This window comes from Corticium candelabrum, chromosome 7, assembly GCF_963422355.1.
Source record: "Corticium candelabrum chromosome 7, ooCorCand1.1, whole genome shotgun sequence".
Lineage (NCBI taxonomy): Eukaryota > Metazoa > Porifera > Homoscleromorpha > Homosclerophorida > Plakinidae > Corticium > Corticium candelabrum.
In genome coordinates, this window is record NC_085091.1 from 6009338 (window position 1) to 6022996 (window position 13659).

Consider the following 13659-nt stretch of genomic DNA (forward strand, 5'->3'; position numbering starts at 1 on the left):
CACACACACACACACACACACAGAAACACACACGCACACACACACACACAAACACACGCACACGCACGCACCCACCCACCCACCCACGCACTCACCCACGCACCAACGAACGTACGTACACACGCACACGCACGCGCGCGTGCGCATACAACTTATTTGCGCTAAGTTCAAGATTAATTACAAAGTATTGCGTTTAGACATTTAATAAATGATGATATTTAAGCAGCTGCATAACAGCAGCCTTTCAGACTTTTGTCACAACACTTTGCAATAATTGAACTCCCAATTCAGATAACTAAATGCATAAATTGGATAATTAAACTCTGGGTTGAATAATTGTATGCAAAATACTAGTTCTTGATAATGATATGTTACTGGAAAACAACGATGCAGCCCAATTTTTTTGCTTGTCTTGTTGCTAGACAACATACGGAGAGATGCTTGCCTCATTCCTGTGTATACACAGTCTGTTGTGCAGTGTTAGTCTGCAGAAATATGAAGCTATAGTCAATGGAGATAGACACTTAGGCTGTTATGTTAGCAAACAGATCGATCGAGTACAGTGCCTATCAGTTAATTGCACATGAAGAGAAAAAACCATTTGTGCAGATAACGACACATACCAAAACGTTGGCAGCTCAGAAAAAACTGCTGAAGACTTTTCCTGCAGCAGTGTTTGTGCGCCCGCACATCTATGAGCGTCTTCACCCCAAATGCTCCCTAACTATCGTTATGCTACTTGCTGCTAGAGTAGTGTGTTTACAACAACTACTTGTCACTAAATGTTAGTAACAGTCACGTACCCATGTCTTTTAGACAGTAGTTGTCTATTTTGCAGATATAATAGGCATACATGCAATACTAAAGCATTTCAAGACTGTTCTCTTTCCAGTTCCTTGCCAAGGGCAAATGTAGGATCTGACGGAAGGGGGTTCACGACGGTGTGAAATTAATTGTGGGCGTGGTCAAAAGTTGTTTATTAAAAAGGGCATCTTATGCAGGAATAAATGACACACGCGCGCGCGCGCACGCACATGTAATGTGTATGTACACGTACAGTATGTACTGTAAGTATAGTCACAATCACTAAATGCAAAATCGAACAACGAGATCACATCGCTTCTAATTTTGAAAGATGACTTTGGCATATAATATGCACAAATCAACGTCGTATGCAGAAATTGTCAGTGTAAAGAGAATCAAAGCCTTTCCAATATTGAAACTAAGTAGTCTTTGGACTTCTCTAGATATGCTTCCGAGTCTTAATTAATTACTACAGATCACAGCTATTGTCCACAAAATGATCTTGCAGAGGACTAACGAGTAGCATGCGCCTAGGATGTGCTGTGGCAAATCGATTCAAAATCCGATCTAAATCAAGAGGCAAAGACTTGTGAACGTCTTATCTTGTCAACTCTTATCTTTGCTGTATACATTAAATTTAGATGTCTTTTCGCGCTAAGTACACCTACTGTAAACATAGTATGATACAGCGTCTAGAGACAAAGGCCTTAGTCTGCCTGAAGGGGTGGCGCGCGCCCCTCGCGCCCATGCCTGCATCCACCTCTGCTTGCCGTTTAACATGAGAGACGAATAAAAGGCTATTCATACTCGGCGGGAAGCTGCTAGATGTCTGTTGTCAACGTTGACAGAATCTTCGCATTTTTTGCCAATATTATAGCCAATCAGGCACAACGGATGTGCTCCTCTCCTTCAACCTCTTGAGAGTCAACGTTGTCAGCTGCAAATCTGTTGCTACCACTGCATATAGAAAAGACGTGTGACAGTTATCTAAAGGTGCAAAAAGCTTTAAGCTAAAAGCAAAAACCAACCGTTGTCCAGAGTATGGGTGTGTCCGATATATATAAACTACAGCGGAAGTTGTAAATTGTCAGACTTGAACAACAAGACTTCAATCAAGCCCAATCTAACACGCCTTGTTTCTGTGTAACTATTCTCACATTAACGCCTTTAGATAAAAGAAATTCTTGTTTGGTATGCTAAGGAAATTGTCCGATATTAGATTGAAGACTCTACATCAACTTTATTTGACAATAAACAAGCTTGATGACATAAGTGAACTTGATGTAAGTACAGAGGAATTTACCTAAAATTGGTAAATTTGACATAAAATGTGTAGAATTAGGTCTCCTTGATTCAGATATGACATGTCGTAAACAAATTGTCAAAGTAACAAATATCAATCTAAAATTTACTTAGAAAGTGATTCTTTTTTGTCTTCAACTAAAAGGATTGGTAGACATGTATAGAGTAGTTTGTATGCTTGTCTTGATGTAAGTGAACAAATAGTCATGTTTTGTTATCTTTTAGTACTATTGCTATAAAGACATTCGCAACTTAAGGAAGCAAAATAACTTGTTCTTTACACAGCTTTGACTTGCTATCACTAAATACTGTATTCTAGCATTTCATTTACTTAACCTTGTGACATTTTTGCAAGAGTTTTGTTTGTATAGGAACACACGTACGTAATAGTGTAGAGAGTCGTACTTATGAAAAAGGATGCCTGAGGTGCACTTGTATGAATGGGTCACTAAAGTGTGTGAAAAACAAGGGCATTACTTGTCCGGCACTTACTTGTGGAGATATTGAGAGATATAGACCTGTTGACATGAGAGTGAGGGCCCGTCGCTACTAGGTGTCTGAGGTTGGCAAAAATTGGCTGAGGACAACAAATTTGAATATGTAGCCCCTACACAGTGTGGGTTAAAAAAATTTTGACCCTCAATTCCTGACGGTTAAAATGTATGTGACCTCTACCATTGTGTGAGTGTGTGTGTGTGTGTGTGTGTGTGTGTGTGTGTGTGTGTGTGTGTGTGTGTGTGTGTATGCGTGTGTGTGTGTGTGTGTGTGTCTGTCTGTCTGTTTGTCTGTCTGTCTGTCTGTGTGTGTCTGTGTGTGTCTGTGTGTGTCTGTTTGTGTGTTTGTGCTTGCGTGTTTATGTGCATGTGTGTCACTGTGTGTGCATCTACAGCATATAGACATACAGAAGGTACAATGAACAGTTTGACATACTTCTATAGGTTTTATTTTTGTAAATGTCTGCGAATGTAGATTGCCGAAAACTGCGCAAGCGACGACTAAAGCGAGTTGTACTCGTGTTGCTGGATTAAAACGGACGAGTTTGGTTCATCTGAACTGTCGCAAAACTTACTGTTTCGACTTCGATCTTTATACTTATCATCGTCATCTGAGTCTTGACCGTTGACTTCTACAATGTCCAAGATGTTTTCGTCTGACTCGAACTCTTCACAATCGCTGTTCTAGCGGACGCTGAGAAATTTTCTAAATCCGCTGCATCTGGTTATAGTAAAATCGCATAACACAAAAGGGAAACATGCTCAAAATGTCTAGTAGAAGAAAACGACTACGATGCAGATGAGAATTGAAAGCGGACTCATTGAGCAAAAAACTTGAAATTGACTAAATGGTAATTTAAACTTATTCGAAGCTAAGCGTTTGACTATTCTTGATGTAGATGCGTTGGCACATCGTTATGACTCGCGTTTGTTTCACACATTAGACAAATGCAAAAAATTGACACCTGCTCTCAAATATTTTTGAACAACATCTTACAACTCTTACAAATAAACTATGACTTAGTTTGGTTGCTGAAGAAATAGGGGGAAAAAGCAAGCAGAAGGCAAAAAGGAAGAACACAAAGAAGAAGAAGAAGAAGAAGAAGAAGAAGAAGAAGAAGAAGAAGAAGAAGAAAAAGAAGAAGAAGAAGAAAAAGAAGAAAAAGGAGGAGAAGAAGAAAAAGAAGAAGAAGAAGAAGAAGAAGAAGAAGAAGAAGAAAAAGGAGGAGAAGAAGAAAAAGAAGAAGAAGAAGAAGAAAAAGAAGAAGAAGAGCTAGAAGAAGAGGAATATAAGCAAGAGCAAGAGCAAGAGCAAGACGATGAAGACGAAGAAGACGAGGAAGACGAAGAAGTATAGGAAGAAGTGTAGGAAGAAGTATAGGAAGAAAAATAGGAAGAAGAATAGGAAGAAGAATAGGAAGAAGAATAGGAAGAAGAATAGAAAGAAGAAGAAGAAGGAAAAGGAGAAGAAGAAGAAAAAAAACAAGAAGAATAATAAGAACAAGAACAAGAACAAGAACAAGAACAAGAACAAGAACAAGAACAAAGCAAGAACAAGAACAAGAACAAGAACAAGAACAAGAACAAGAACAAGAACAAGAACAAGAACAAGAACAGGAGCAAGAACAGGAACAAGAACAGGAACACGAACTGGAACAGGAACAGGAACAAGAACAGGAACAGGAACAAGAACAAAAACAAGAAGAACAAGAGGAACAAGAGAAACAAGAAGAACAAGAAGAACAAGAAGAACAATAAGAACAATAAGAACAAGAAGAACAAGAAGAACAAGAAGAACAAGAAGAACAAGAAGAACAAGAAGAACAAGAAGGAAAGAGTACGAGGACCAGGACGAGGACCAGAACGAGGAAGAGGAATAGAGGACGAGATAGAAGAGAAAGACCAGAAAGAGGAAGCAGAACAAAACAAAAAGAACAGAACAGAAAATGGTTAGAACTATAGACTGAACACGTGCTAAATTAGTATTAAAAATGCACGACAAACTATGTAAGGACACAATATTTCATAGAGAGAGTCTGTTCCTACATGAAAAATAAGTATTAAAAGAGCACTGTTCAGATTACGCACAAGCTTGAAGACTCGCCCTTCTAGTGCACAAGATAGACGGAAACGGGAAGCTGTGAGTCAAGAAATAGAGTGCCGTGTGTTCTGCTAGGCCGTCAATATCTGAATGTGTAGATATGCGAATTGTACCAGTTCTCTAGCTATAATTTTAATGATTGCGACGTCAGGTTATCATAATAATAATAATAATAATAATAATAAATGTGCTGTTGCACACTTTGTCAACGGCAGGCTATCTGGACACAACTCTGGAGTGACGGTAGGATAAACGGACACCATCAAGTGTCTGGAACCGGGTCAAGTCTTCAAGTACTTGGGTGTAGATGAGAGTAACGGTATTCAGCACAGCATGATGCGGGAGAGACTCCGTCGTGAGTACTTCCGCAGAGTGAAGGTGGTTCTACGTACTGAGTTGTATGGTCGGAACAAGATTTTAGCCATCAATGAGTTTGCACTACCGGTTCTCACTTACGGTAATGGCGTCATTCATTGGGGGTGCACGGACCTGCAGCAGCTCGATCGACGGACCAGAAAGCTCCTCTCTATGCACGGTGTCCACCATCCTGCTGCAGACGTTGACCGACTGTACGCTCCTTGCAGTGATGGGGGTAGGGGGTTACAACAGATTGAGTCGACATATCAATCTTGTATTGTGAGGCTGAACTGTTACCTTGCTGACAGTTCTGATCCTTTCATGCAGATGATACGGGAGTGTGACTCTGGAAAATCTTCACACTCGATCAAGCACATGGCTTGTCGGTTTACTGCACAGCTGCGAAGGAGTCTTGCTTCGGACGACAAGTCGCAGAGCTTACACAGGAATGCATCCATCTCGGTTGAAGGTGGCTTCGAGCAAGCACCTGAAACAGATGCGAGACATTACCGTACGTGTTGCAGTTCTCTTCGTGTGCGGTCCTGGAGCGGGAAGCCTATGCACGGGCAGTATCGTCGTCTCACTGAGCAACCGCCTGTGGACATGAAAGAGACCTACGGATGGCTAAAGGCAGCGAATCTTTCTGCTGCAACTGAGGGACTGGTTGTTGCTGCTCAAGACCAAGCTCTTTGGACTCGGTACTATGAGCGCGAGATTCTACATCGTGATGTCAGTCCTACTTGCCGCATGTGCAGTGTAGGCCTGAAAACAGTCGACCACATTGTGGCAGGCTGTAGTGCTTTGGCACCGACGGACTACACTGATCGACACAATCAGGTGGCATCCATCATTCACTGGGACGTTTGTCGCCATTTTGTGGTTCCAGAGGAGAGCAGATGGTACCGGCATCATCCTGATAGGCTTGTGGAGACGAATGACATTACTATGATGTGGGATACCAGCATCTCCACTGCCAGGAAGATCAAAGCCAATCGTCCAGACATCTGTCTCAGAAATAGGAAGACAAACACTTGTCTTCTTATTGATATCAGCTGTCCTGCTGATGGCAACATTGGCAAGAAACATGCTGAGAAGTTGCCGAAGTACAGCGACTTGCGAGTGGAGATAAGCCGCATGTGGCATTGTCGAACACTGGTGGTTCCGGTGGTCTTGGGAGCTTTGGGCACAGTGCACGCAGGTATTGCACGGTGGCTGGACATTATTCCAGGTCATCACAACCTGCAGCACTTACAGAAAACAGTGCTACTGTGATCTACTCGGATCCTTCGTAAAGTCATGTCTTCTTTCTAGACAGCCGTGATGGTCTAAGTACTTCTGAAGCAGGGTTTGCTTCCAGTACTTGCAATAGACTTTACAAACCAGACTGATCTAGTTGAGCACGACAGTATGGCAGAAACTCTGATCAGTTGGATGGGTTGTTGCACACGGTTCGTGCCTTCTCTGATGACATCCAGATGAACTTTAGTCTGGACAAATGTGCTGTTGCACACTTTGTCAACGGCGGGCAATCTGGACACAACTCTGGATTGACGGTAGGAAAAACGGACACCATCAACTGTCTGGAACCGGGTCAAGTCTACAAATACTTGGGTGTGAATGAGAGTAACGATATTCAGCACAGCATGATGTGGGAGTGACTCCGGTCTAGAGTACTTCCGCAGAGTGAAGGTGGTTCTACGTACTGAGTTGTATGGTCGGAACAAAATTATAGCCATCAATGAGTTTGCACTACCGGTTCTCACTTACGGTTTTGGCGTCATTCATTGGGGATGCACGGACCTGCAGCAGCTCGATCGACGGACCAGAAAGCTCCTCTCTATGCACGGTGTCCACCATACTGCTGCAGACGTTGACCGACAGTACGCTCCTTGCAGTGATGGGGGTAGGGGTTAAAACAGATTGATTCGACATATCAATCTTGTATTTTGAGGCTGAACTGTTACCTTGCTGACAGTTCTGATCCTTTTATGCAGATGATACGAGAGTGGACTCCGGAAAATCTTTATACTCGATCAAGCGCATGGATTGTTGCTTCACTGTACAGCTGCAGAGGAGTCTTGCTTCGGACGACAAGTCGCAGAACTTACACAGGAATGCATCCATATCGGTTGAAGGTGGCTTCGAGCAAGCGCCTGAAACATTACCGTACGTATTGCAGTTCTCTTCGTGTACGGTCCTGGAGCGGGAAGCCTATGCACGGGAAGTATCGACGTCTCACTGAGCAAACGCCTGTGGACATGAAGAGACCTACGAATGGCTAAAGGCAGAGAATCTTCTTGCTGCAACTGAGGAACTGTTTTTTCCTGCTCGAGACCAAGCTGTTCGGACTCGGTACTATGAGCGCTAGATTCTACATCGTGATGGTTTTCCTACTTGCGGCATGTGCAGAGAAGGCCTCGAAACAGTCGACCACATTGTAGCAGGCTGTAGTGCTTTGGCACCGATGGAATACAATGATAGACACAATCAGGTGGCCTCCATCATTCACTGGGATGTTTGTCGCCATTTTGGGGTTCCAGTGGAGAGCAGATGGTACCGGCATCATTCTGATAGGCTTGTTGAGACGGATGACAATACTATGATGTGGGATACCACCATCCCCACTGCCAGGAAGATCAAAGCCAATCGTTCAGACATCTGTCTCAGAAATAGGAAGACCACTTCTTGTCTTATTATTGATATCAACTGTGCTGATGTCAACATTGGCAAGAAACATGCTGAGAAGTTGGCGAAGTACAGCGACTTGCGAGTGGAGATAAGCCGCATGTGGCATTGTCAAACACTGGTGGTTCCGGTGGTCTTGGGAGCTTTGGGCACAGTGCACGCAGGTATTGCACGGTGGTTGGACATTATTCCAGGTCATCACAACCTGCAGCACTTACAGAAAACGGTGCTTGTGGGATCTAATCGAATCCTTCGTAAAGTCATGTCTTCTTTCTAGACAGCCGTAATGGTCTACGTACTTCTGAAGCAGGGTTTGCTTCCGGTACTTGTAATAGACTCTACAAACCAGACTGATCTGATTGAGCACGACACACATGATAATATTGCTAGATGTGTAGTCAAGTCATCACGTAGTTTACATCTGCCATGATCGTTGTCTTCCCTACGTGCTATAAACTACAGTCAATGTGGGAGAATTTTTTCAGCTGTACATCTCTGCTTAGAAACATTGTCCCTTGCAGTTCTGCTTCCACTCGTGTGCGGCATTGCAGAATACGATATTTCCACCGTTTCCGTTCCGAATGCTATCTGAAGTGCACAAACAAACACCGCTGTGAACACCTACTTTCTGAAAGGCATTTCACACGTTTTCACATGGGTACAATTTGTAAAAAAGCTGTCTCTGGCGATCACTGTTTGCTGCGACCCAACTTGAGCTATGTTACGATTTCCAAAATTCTGTGCGTTAAGAATGTAGAGTTTATGGTAAGGTATCACCTACTGGCGTTTTTGTGCTACATGTCTCTGATTTCGAGATTTTGATTTCGTGCATACATTTTTATAAATCCGGTATTGGAGGCACGAGCGCGAAAAACGTCCGGATAGTGTTCCTAAAAGCATAATAAAAATATGACCCCGACCTATGATTACCCAAATGCATTGTGGCTCCTGAATATTACTGCATTTCAATCTTATGGCCCCGTCAATTTTGCCAAACCCCGAACACTCAATAATGACTGGCCTTTAATTGAACATGTTTGTACATCACTGTGATATGTGAATCTATGTTACAAATTTTCTATAGGTGTTAAGGTGGCTCCAGCAGTTGCTTTTCAAGGAGGTTCATCTAGATTTCGTGTTAAATTCAGAAAAGAATTACGTCTCAAATTTACTGCTCGCTACCTTCCTCAAGAGAATACGCTATCCAACTTAGGTATCTACCGCAATGGATGTTAACTATTGCCAACATCTAAGTATCTTTCAATACTAAAAATCGTCCGTGTTCCTATATCAAAAAATGGTGCAAGCATGCGTACTAATGTTGTTGAAATCACATTTATTTTGGAGGCAGCGAAGAAGACTGATAGTGGTAACTACACTTTGTTGACCGAAAATCACATAGGAACAACTAATACAAGTTTTATTCTTCAAGTGATAAGTATGTTTATTTTTTTGATGGAGGTTAGTTTTCTCGTGTAGTTTTTATGTGTAGAACGCAAGTTGAAGAATTGTACGTTTGAGACTGATCTCTGTGATTGGATTAATGAAGGCAACCCTAATGAGAATGAGGTTGGCTGGTTGCGTCGTAGGGGAGAAACACCATCTCATTCTACTGGACCTGTGGCAGGATATGGAGGATCGGGTATGGAATGTTTGATTTTACGGTTGACATTTTGTTAATTTAGCCGTTGGTCGTCTTATTTTATGTATTTGTTCACATTTTTCTGGTTGTTTTCTGTATGTCATCTGCCTGGAAAGCATATTGCCTTATTTTCAAGTACCATTAAAGGATAGACGTTGGATTGATAATAACATGTGTTAAAACTTTGTACTTGCACGACGTTAAGAAACTTACAACCAGTGGCATGTCATACATGACAGTGTGTCATGATGACATTGGGTCATGATTGCTGCATTTAGTTAGTCTTTACCAAACTCGCTTATGCTGTTGTGCCAGTTTCATTCTGACATTGTTGTGTCATACAAGCTCGACAGCAAAAGAGGGACTGGTATGAAGTCAGGACTAACAATATCAGCGCCAATAAGGCTATTGACAACAAACAGTGTTCCAAGACTGGACGTGTGAAGAAACCCTGGTGCAAACATAGTGATGAAATTGCACTGTTTTATTAGCCTCATAGGCTGCTGTTAGTCTATGATCCAGCCTCGAAGTTCCAGACCGTCTCCCAAAGAAATGAGCTTACAGTAGCAGTATTTTAATGCACTTGATTTGTCTTAGGTTTATCTAAGACCTCTGAATCACATTTCACCAATTTAACTATTTGATGCCGTAAGCAGACGGAGGAGAGGCAAAGCAATGTTTGTGATGTGGTTATAAGCGATTATATATTTCTACTACTTTACTTAAGAAAAGCAACATTTTAACAATTGTAACTTCAGCAATTCAAAACCCATAAAGCTTTATCATAATTGCCATCACAATCTTGCTGTTTGGTAGTGTATGTAGGCCTCTTATCAGTGCACTGAAGTACAGATCCATTACCATAATATGAGCAGCTACTGCAGCAAGGACATGAAAGTAATTCCAATAGTAATTATTGACCAAGCAACTGATCTGGCAATTTAGTAGCTAATGAAGTCGAGTCTCTAGGAACCATCCATGAACGAAACGGAATTTTGGGAGAAGTATATAGTAACAGGGACAGGCCTCCGGAGGGCCGCCTGGTAATGTGGATGCACAATGCATGTGGAGTTGCTAAGAATCACGGCATGGAGGCAGATAATTTGTGTGACTGTTGCTTGTGCAGAAAATTTGATATCGAATGCTGTTAGCATCGTGCAAATTAGGTTTTTGTACAACGCACATAACATACCTTATCGTGCACCAGCTAAAATGAGCTGAAAAGGTTTCCATTAGTTTTGAATGTTTTTCGTGTGCAACACTTGCTGTAACCGAAGCAGCATTGGGTCTTCCTTTACCACTATAGATCCATGATTTTTGCCACAAATACCTACATGATTTTTACCTACAAATGCACCAAAGTGGAATCACATCAAGTAAATGCATGCACAATGAAGAGAACTTATAGGAATGTAGGCTTAAAATGTAATACATTTTGGACAAATTGATGCGCTGTTTAATTGTCTCTGCTCGACATATTATTCTACAAGGAATTTGAAAGGCAAGAGTTTACCCTATAATGGCTGAAGTATCATAAGAAATGTTTGGCTGAACGAACCTTGATACTATAATTTTAGTGCCGCCGTGTTCTGCAGCATTCTTGTGACTGGAGCGCTGAGCCACTTGCGTATTCAGATGCTATAGCTGTTAGAATGCGTATGTAACATTGCCAAAATTGCTATTCTATAACATACAGATACTAACGGTGCTTATCATTTTCATATACGTTGTCTACTTTGAGTGATATCATTTTTATTAACTTTGGCCATATGCACCAGTGTAGGAACTATGGGGCTACAGAGAGGTCACCCCATAAAAATTATAAATATGGCTGTGACATCATGGCCCAGGTCATTCTGTCTTGCACATGCAAACATCTACTACAGATATAGTTATCTCAAACATCTTCTGACAGCACTGATACATCTGACGCTACAACTGTACTTCTAGCCTGTAAACACTTCCACTAATATGTTACTGATGTGCATGCACCTTCGTCGTTTAGCACTTCAAATCGTACATCCGGATGGCGTCGCTTCATGTTCCTAATTAACTTACTATTCAAACGTTATATTCTGGTACATGAACAACAGTTTGTCATGCAATAGAGACGTGAAAGAATCTTGAAAACACTGCGACACTGCATTGTAGTACAGAAACCAAGCATTCTATGAAAAGTCTTCAAAATTGATAACTTGAGATAAAACTTTGAAAGAGCAACATTTGTATATACGTATTCCTTTTTAATTTAAGTCAAAAAATGGTTTGAAAGCAAAGCATCAAAGTTGGACGAGAGCTGCAATGATGGTCACGTTTTAAGGCTTTTTATCATTTGCTCATAGACTAAGTGCCTGGTTCCTCTATGACACGACAACGACATAGAGACTAAGTTCAAGCTACGGCTGATTCATCCGACCGGTTTTACAACTTTACATAATGTGAAATGACCTCAGAAAAGTGCACTGACCATGAATCGCTTTCCAGTTGCATTTTAGAGTGCTTAGATCATAAACATGTGAGCCATCTTTTCCCTTGTTTAACATCACAGTCTGTTTGTTGAGATAGCAAGGGCATTCGTAATGTAGTTTACATTGTAATTAATTAACTGAAAGGTTTCTAGTGACATAGGCTGACACAATGTGGGATGAAACTAGGTGGAAGAAAGTAGGTTGAAAGAACCTAGACCCTCTCCAGCATTGTCTATCATACTGGAACATGGCAGGACAGCACAAGAGGGGCAAGTATGAGGCTATGTGGTACAAAGCAATTAACAGAGTGCAGAACATAGACTGGTCTTGAATATAAAACATTTTGACGGCACTGTCTTCACAAAATGTGTTTGTCCACAGTACCACCTAAGAACATGCACAAATGCTTGAATACGCGTATTTCTTCGATTAAATGCTGCGGCGTTTAAACAAGGGCGGCATTTGTTTAAAGGCCTTGTTGATTTGTCAAAGGCTCTCTACATCTGTTTATTTTTAGAAGAGTCACGCTGCAGGTTTGACAATTTTTCAAGACAATAACCCCTACGGTACTTGTACGCATTTCACATATAATGAAGTGAAACAGTCTCAGTAGTCTAATGATGTTTGACTCGTTTATGCTTCCGAAGAAGTTGTGTGATTTTTCGTTTAAAAAGAGCAATAGATAAAATGCGGCGTTTGTTCAAGGGCTGTGTTTAATTTTTATCTGTACTCTCCATTGCGGTATTTAAAAGAAGGCGGTGTTTAATCAAAGAAATATGATAACCAACTTTATTAATTGCCAATGCACTCTCTCTCTGTATGTCTTAGACTTTGTCTGTTTGTGGGCACATTATTTCTCATACGTTGTCCTTTGACGTGTGAGTAATCTAAGTAGATCTGAATAATGACTAATTTGTTTGTAATTTGATGAGGCGTGACTTGCTAATTTGTGCCCAGGCTACTATATTTATTTGGAAACTTCCAAGCTAGCTGGTGAAGGACAAGCAGCAGTGTTGCGTAGTGTGTCCATCATGGCAAAGTCTCATCCCACCAAACTGTCATTTGCTTACCACATGTTTGGCCCCAATATTGGCAGTCTCCGAGTACACCAGCGACGATATGACAAGGATGGGAGAAAGGTACCAAGCACATTGTGGACTCAGAGAGGAGATCAGGGTAACAAGTGGCATACAGCGTCAGTGACGATTGGTCCAATCCAGCCATACGTGAAATCACGAATTGTATTTGTTGCTACTGTCGGTAATGACACGCTGGGAGACATTGCCATTGATTCAATCATTTTGTCTTAGACTCATACTCGTTTGGGTGACACACTACTCTCTTTGCTAGCTGTGTGAGGACAATGACGTTCAATGTTTTCGTTTTCCATCGGTGTTTGTTGTCTAAATGTCGTGTATAACAGAGTCAATAGACTCAGCAAAAGTCTGGTTACATTTCAATATGTCGATGTTGACAGGTCTGTTTAATAGTGGTCTAACAAGGGTGTCGCCAGAAACTGTCTAGGGCACATCAGAGAAAGCGCCCCATGCCGAGTTTTATGGCCACGCCCACATGCACAAGGTTGAAACGGGTTAGGCGTGCTTCCCTTCACAAAATATTGTCAACAAATTTTCAGGCACAAAAGACACGCTTTAGATCTTCCTACATGCTCACACCCATAAACAAAACTACCAACACATCCTGACGTAAATAGTGGGCGGTGCATGACAACCAGTGTTGCAGCTGGTATTTGCCCTAATTGGTCTTATCTTCAAAACAAGTATCCCAGCTGCTATATTCAAATAA

General features: G+C 41.6%; 2 protein-coding genes across 2 annotated transcripts; both read left to right on the forward strand.

Moving 5' to 3' along the window:
• The first annotated feature begins 2764 nt into the window (after positions 1-2764).
• Positions 2765-4298, forward strand: LOC134181765 (glutamic acid-rich protein-like). Its single transcript, XM_062649031.1, has 2 exons — positions 2765-2787; positions 3639-4298. The coding sequence occupies exons 1-2, from the start codon at positions 2765-2767 to the stop codon at positions 3955-3957; spliced, it is 342 nt and encodes a 113-aa protein (XP_062505015.1). The 3' UTR covers positions 3958-4298.
• A 3371-nt stretch (positions 4299-7669) lies between these two features.
• LOC134182106 (enteropeptidase-like) lies at positions 7670-13313 on the forward strand. The gene is made up of 3 exons (XM_062649443.1): positions 7670-9181; positions 9236-9385; positions 12811-13313. Exons 1-3 carry the CDS (start codon positions 9052-9054, stop codon positions 13161-13163), a joined length of 633 nt encoding a protein of 210 aa, XP_062505427.1. The 5' UTR covers positions 7670-9051; the 3' UTR covers positions 13164-13313.
• Positions 13314-13659: the final 346 nt, after the last annotated feature.

Excerpts from the sequence above, each read along its gene's own strand:
- LOC134182106 (XM_062649443.1), top strand. The coding sequence starts at position 9,052 with ATGCGTACTAATGTTGTTGAAATCACATTTATTTTGGAGGCAGCGAAG. Across the intron at positions 9,182-9,235 it reads TTTTATTCTTCAAGTGATAA|AACGCAAGTTGAAGAATTGT; the intron begins GTATGTTTATTT and ends TTTTATGTGTAG. Across the intron at positions 9,386-12,810 it reads GGCAGGATATGGAGGATCGG|GCTACTATATTTATTTGGAA; the intron begins GTATGGAATGTT and ends ATTTGTGCCCAG.
- LOC134181765 (XM_062649031.1), top strand. The coding sequence starts at position 2,765 with ATGTATGTGACCTCTACCATTGT. Across the intron at positions 2,788-3,638 it reads TATGTGACCTCTACCATTGT|AAATAGGGGGAAAAAGCAAG; the intron begins GTGAGTGTGTGT and ends TGGTTGCTGAAG.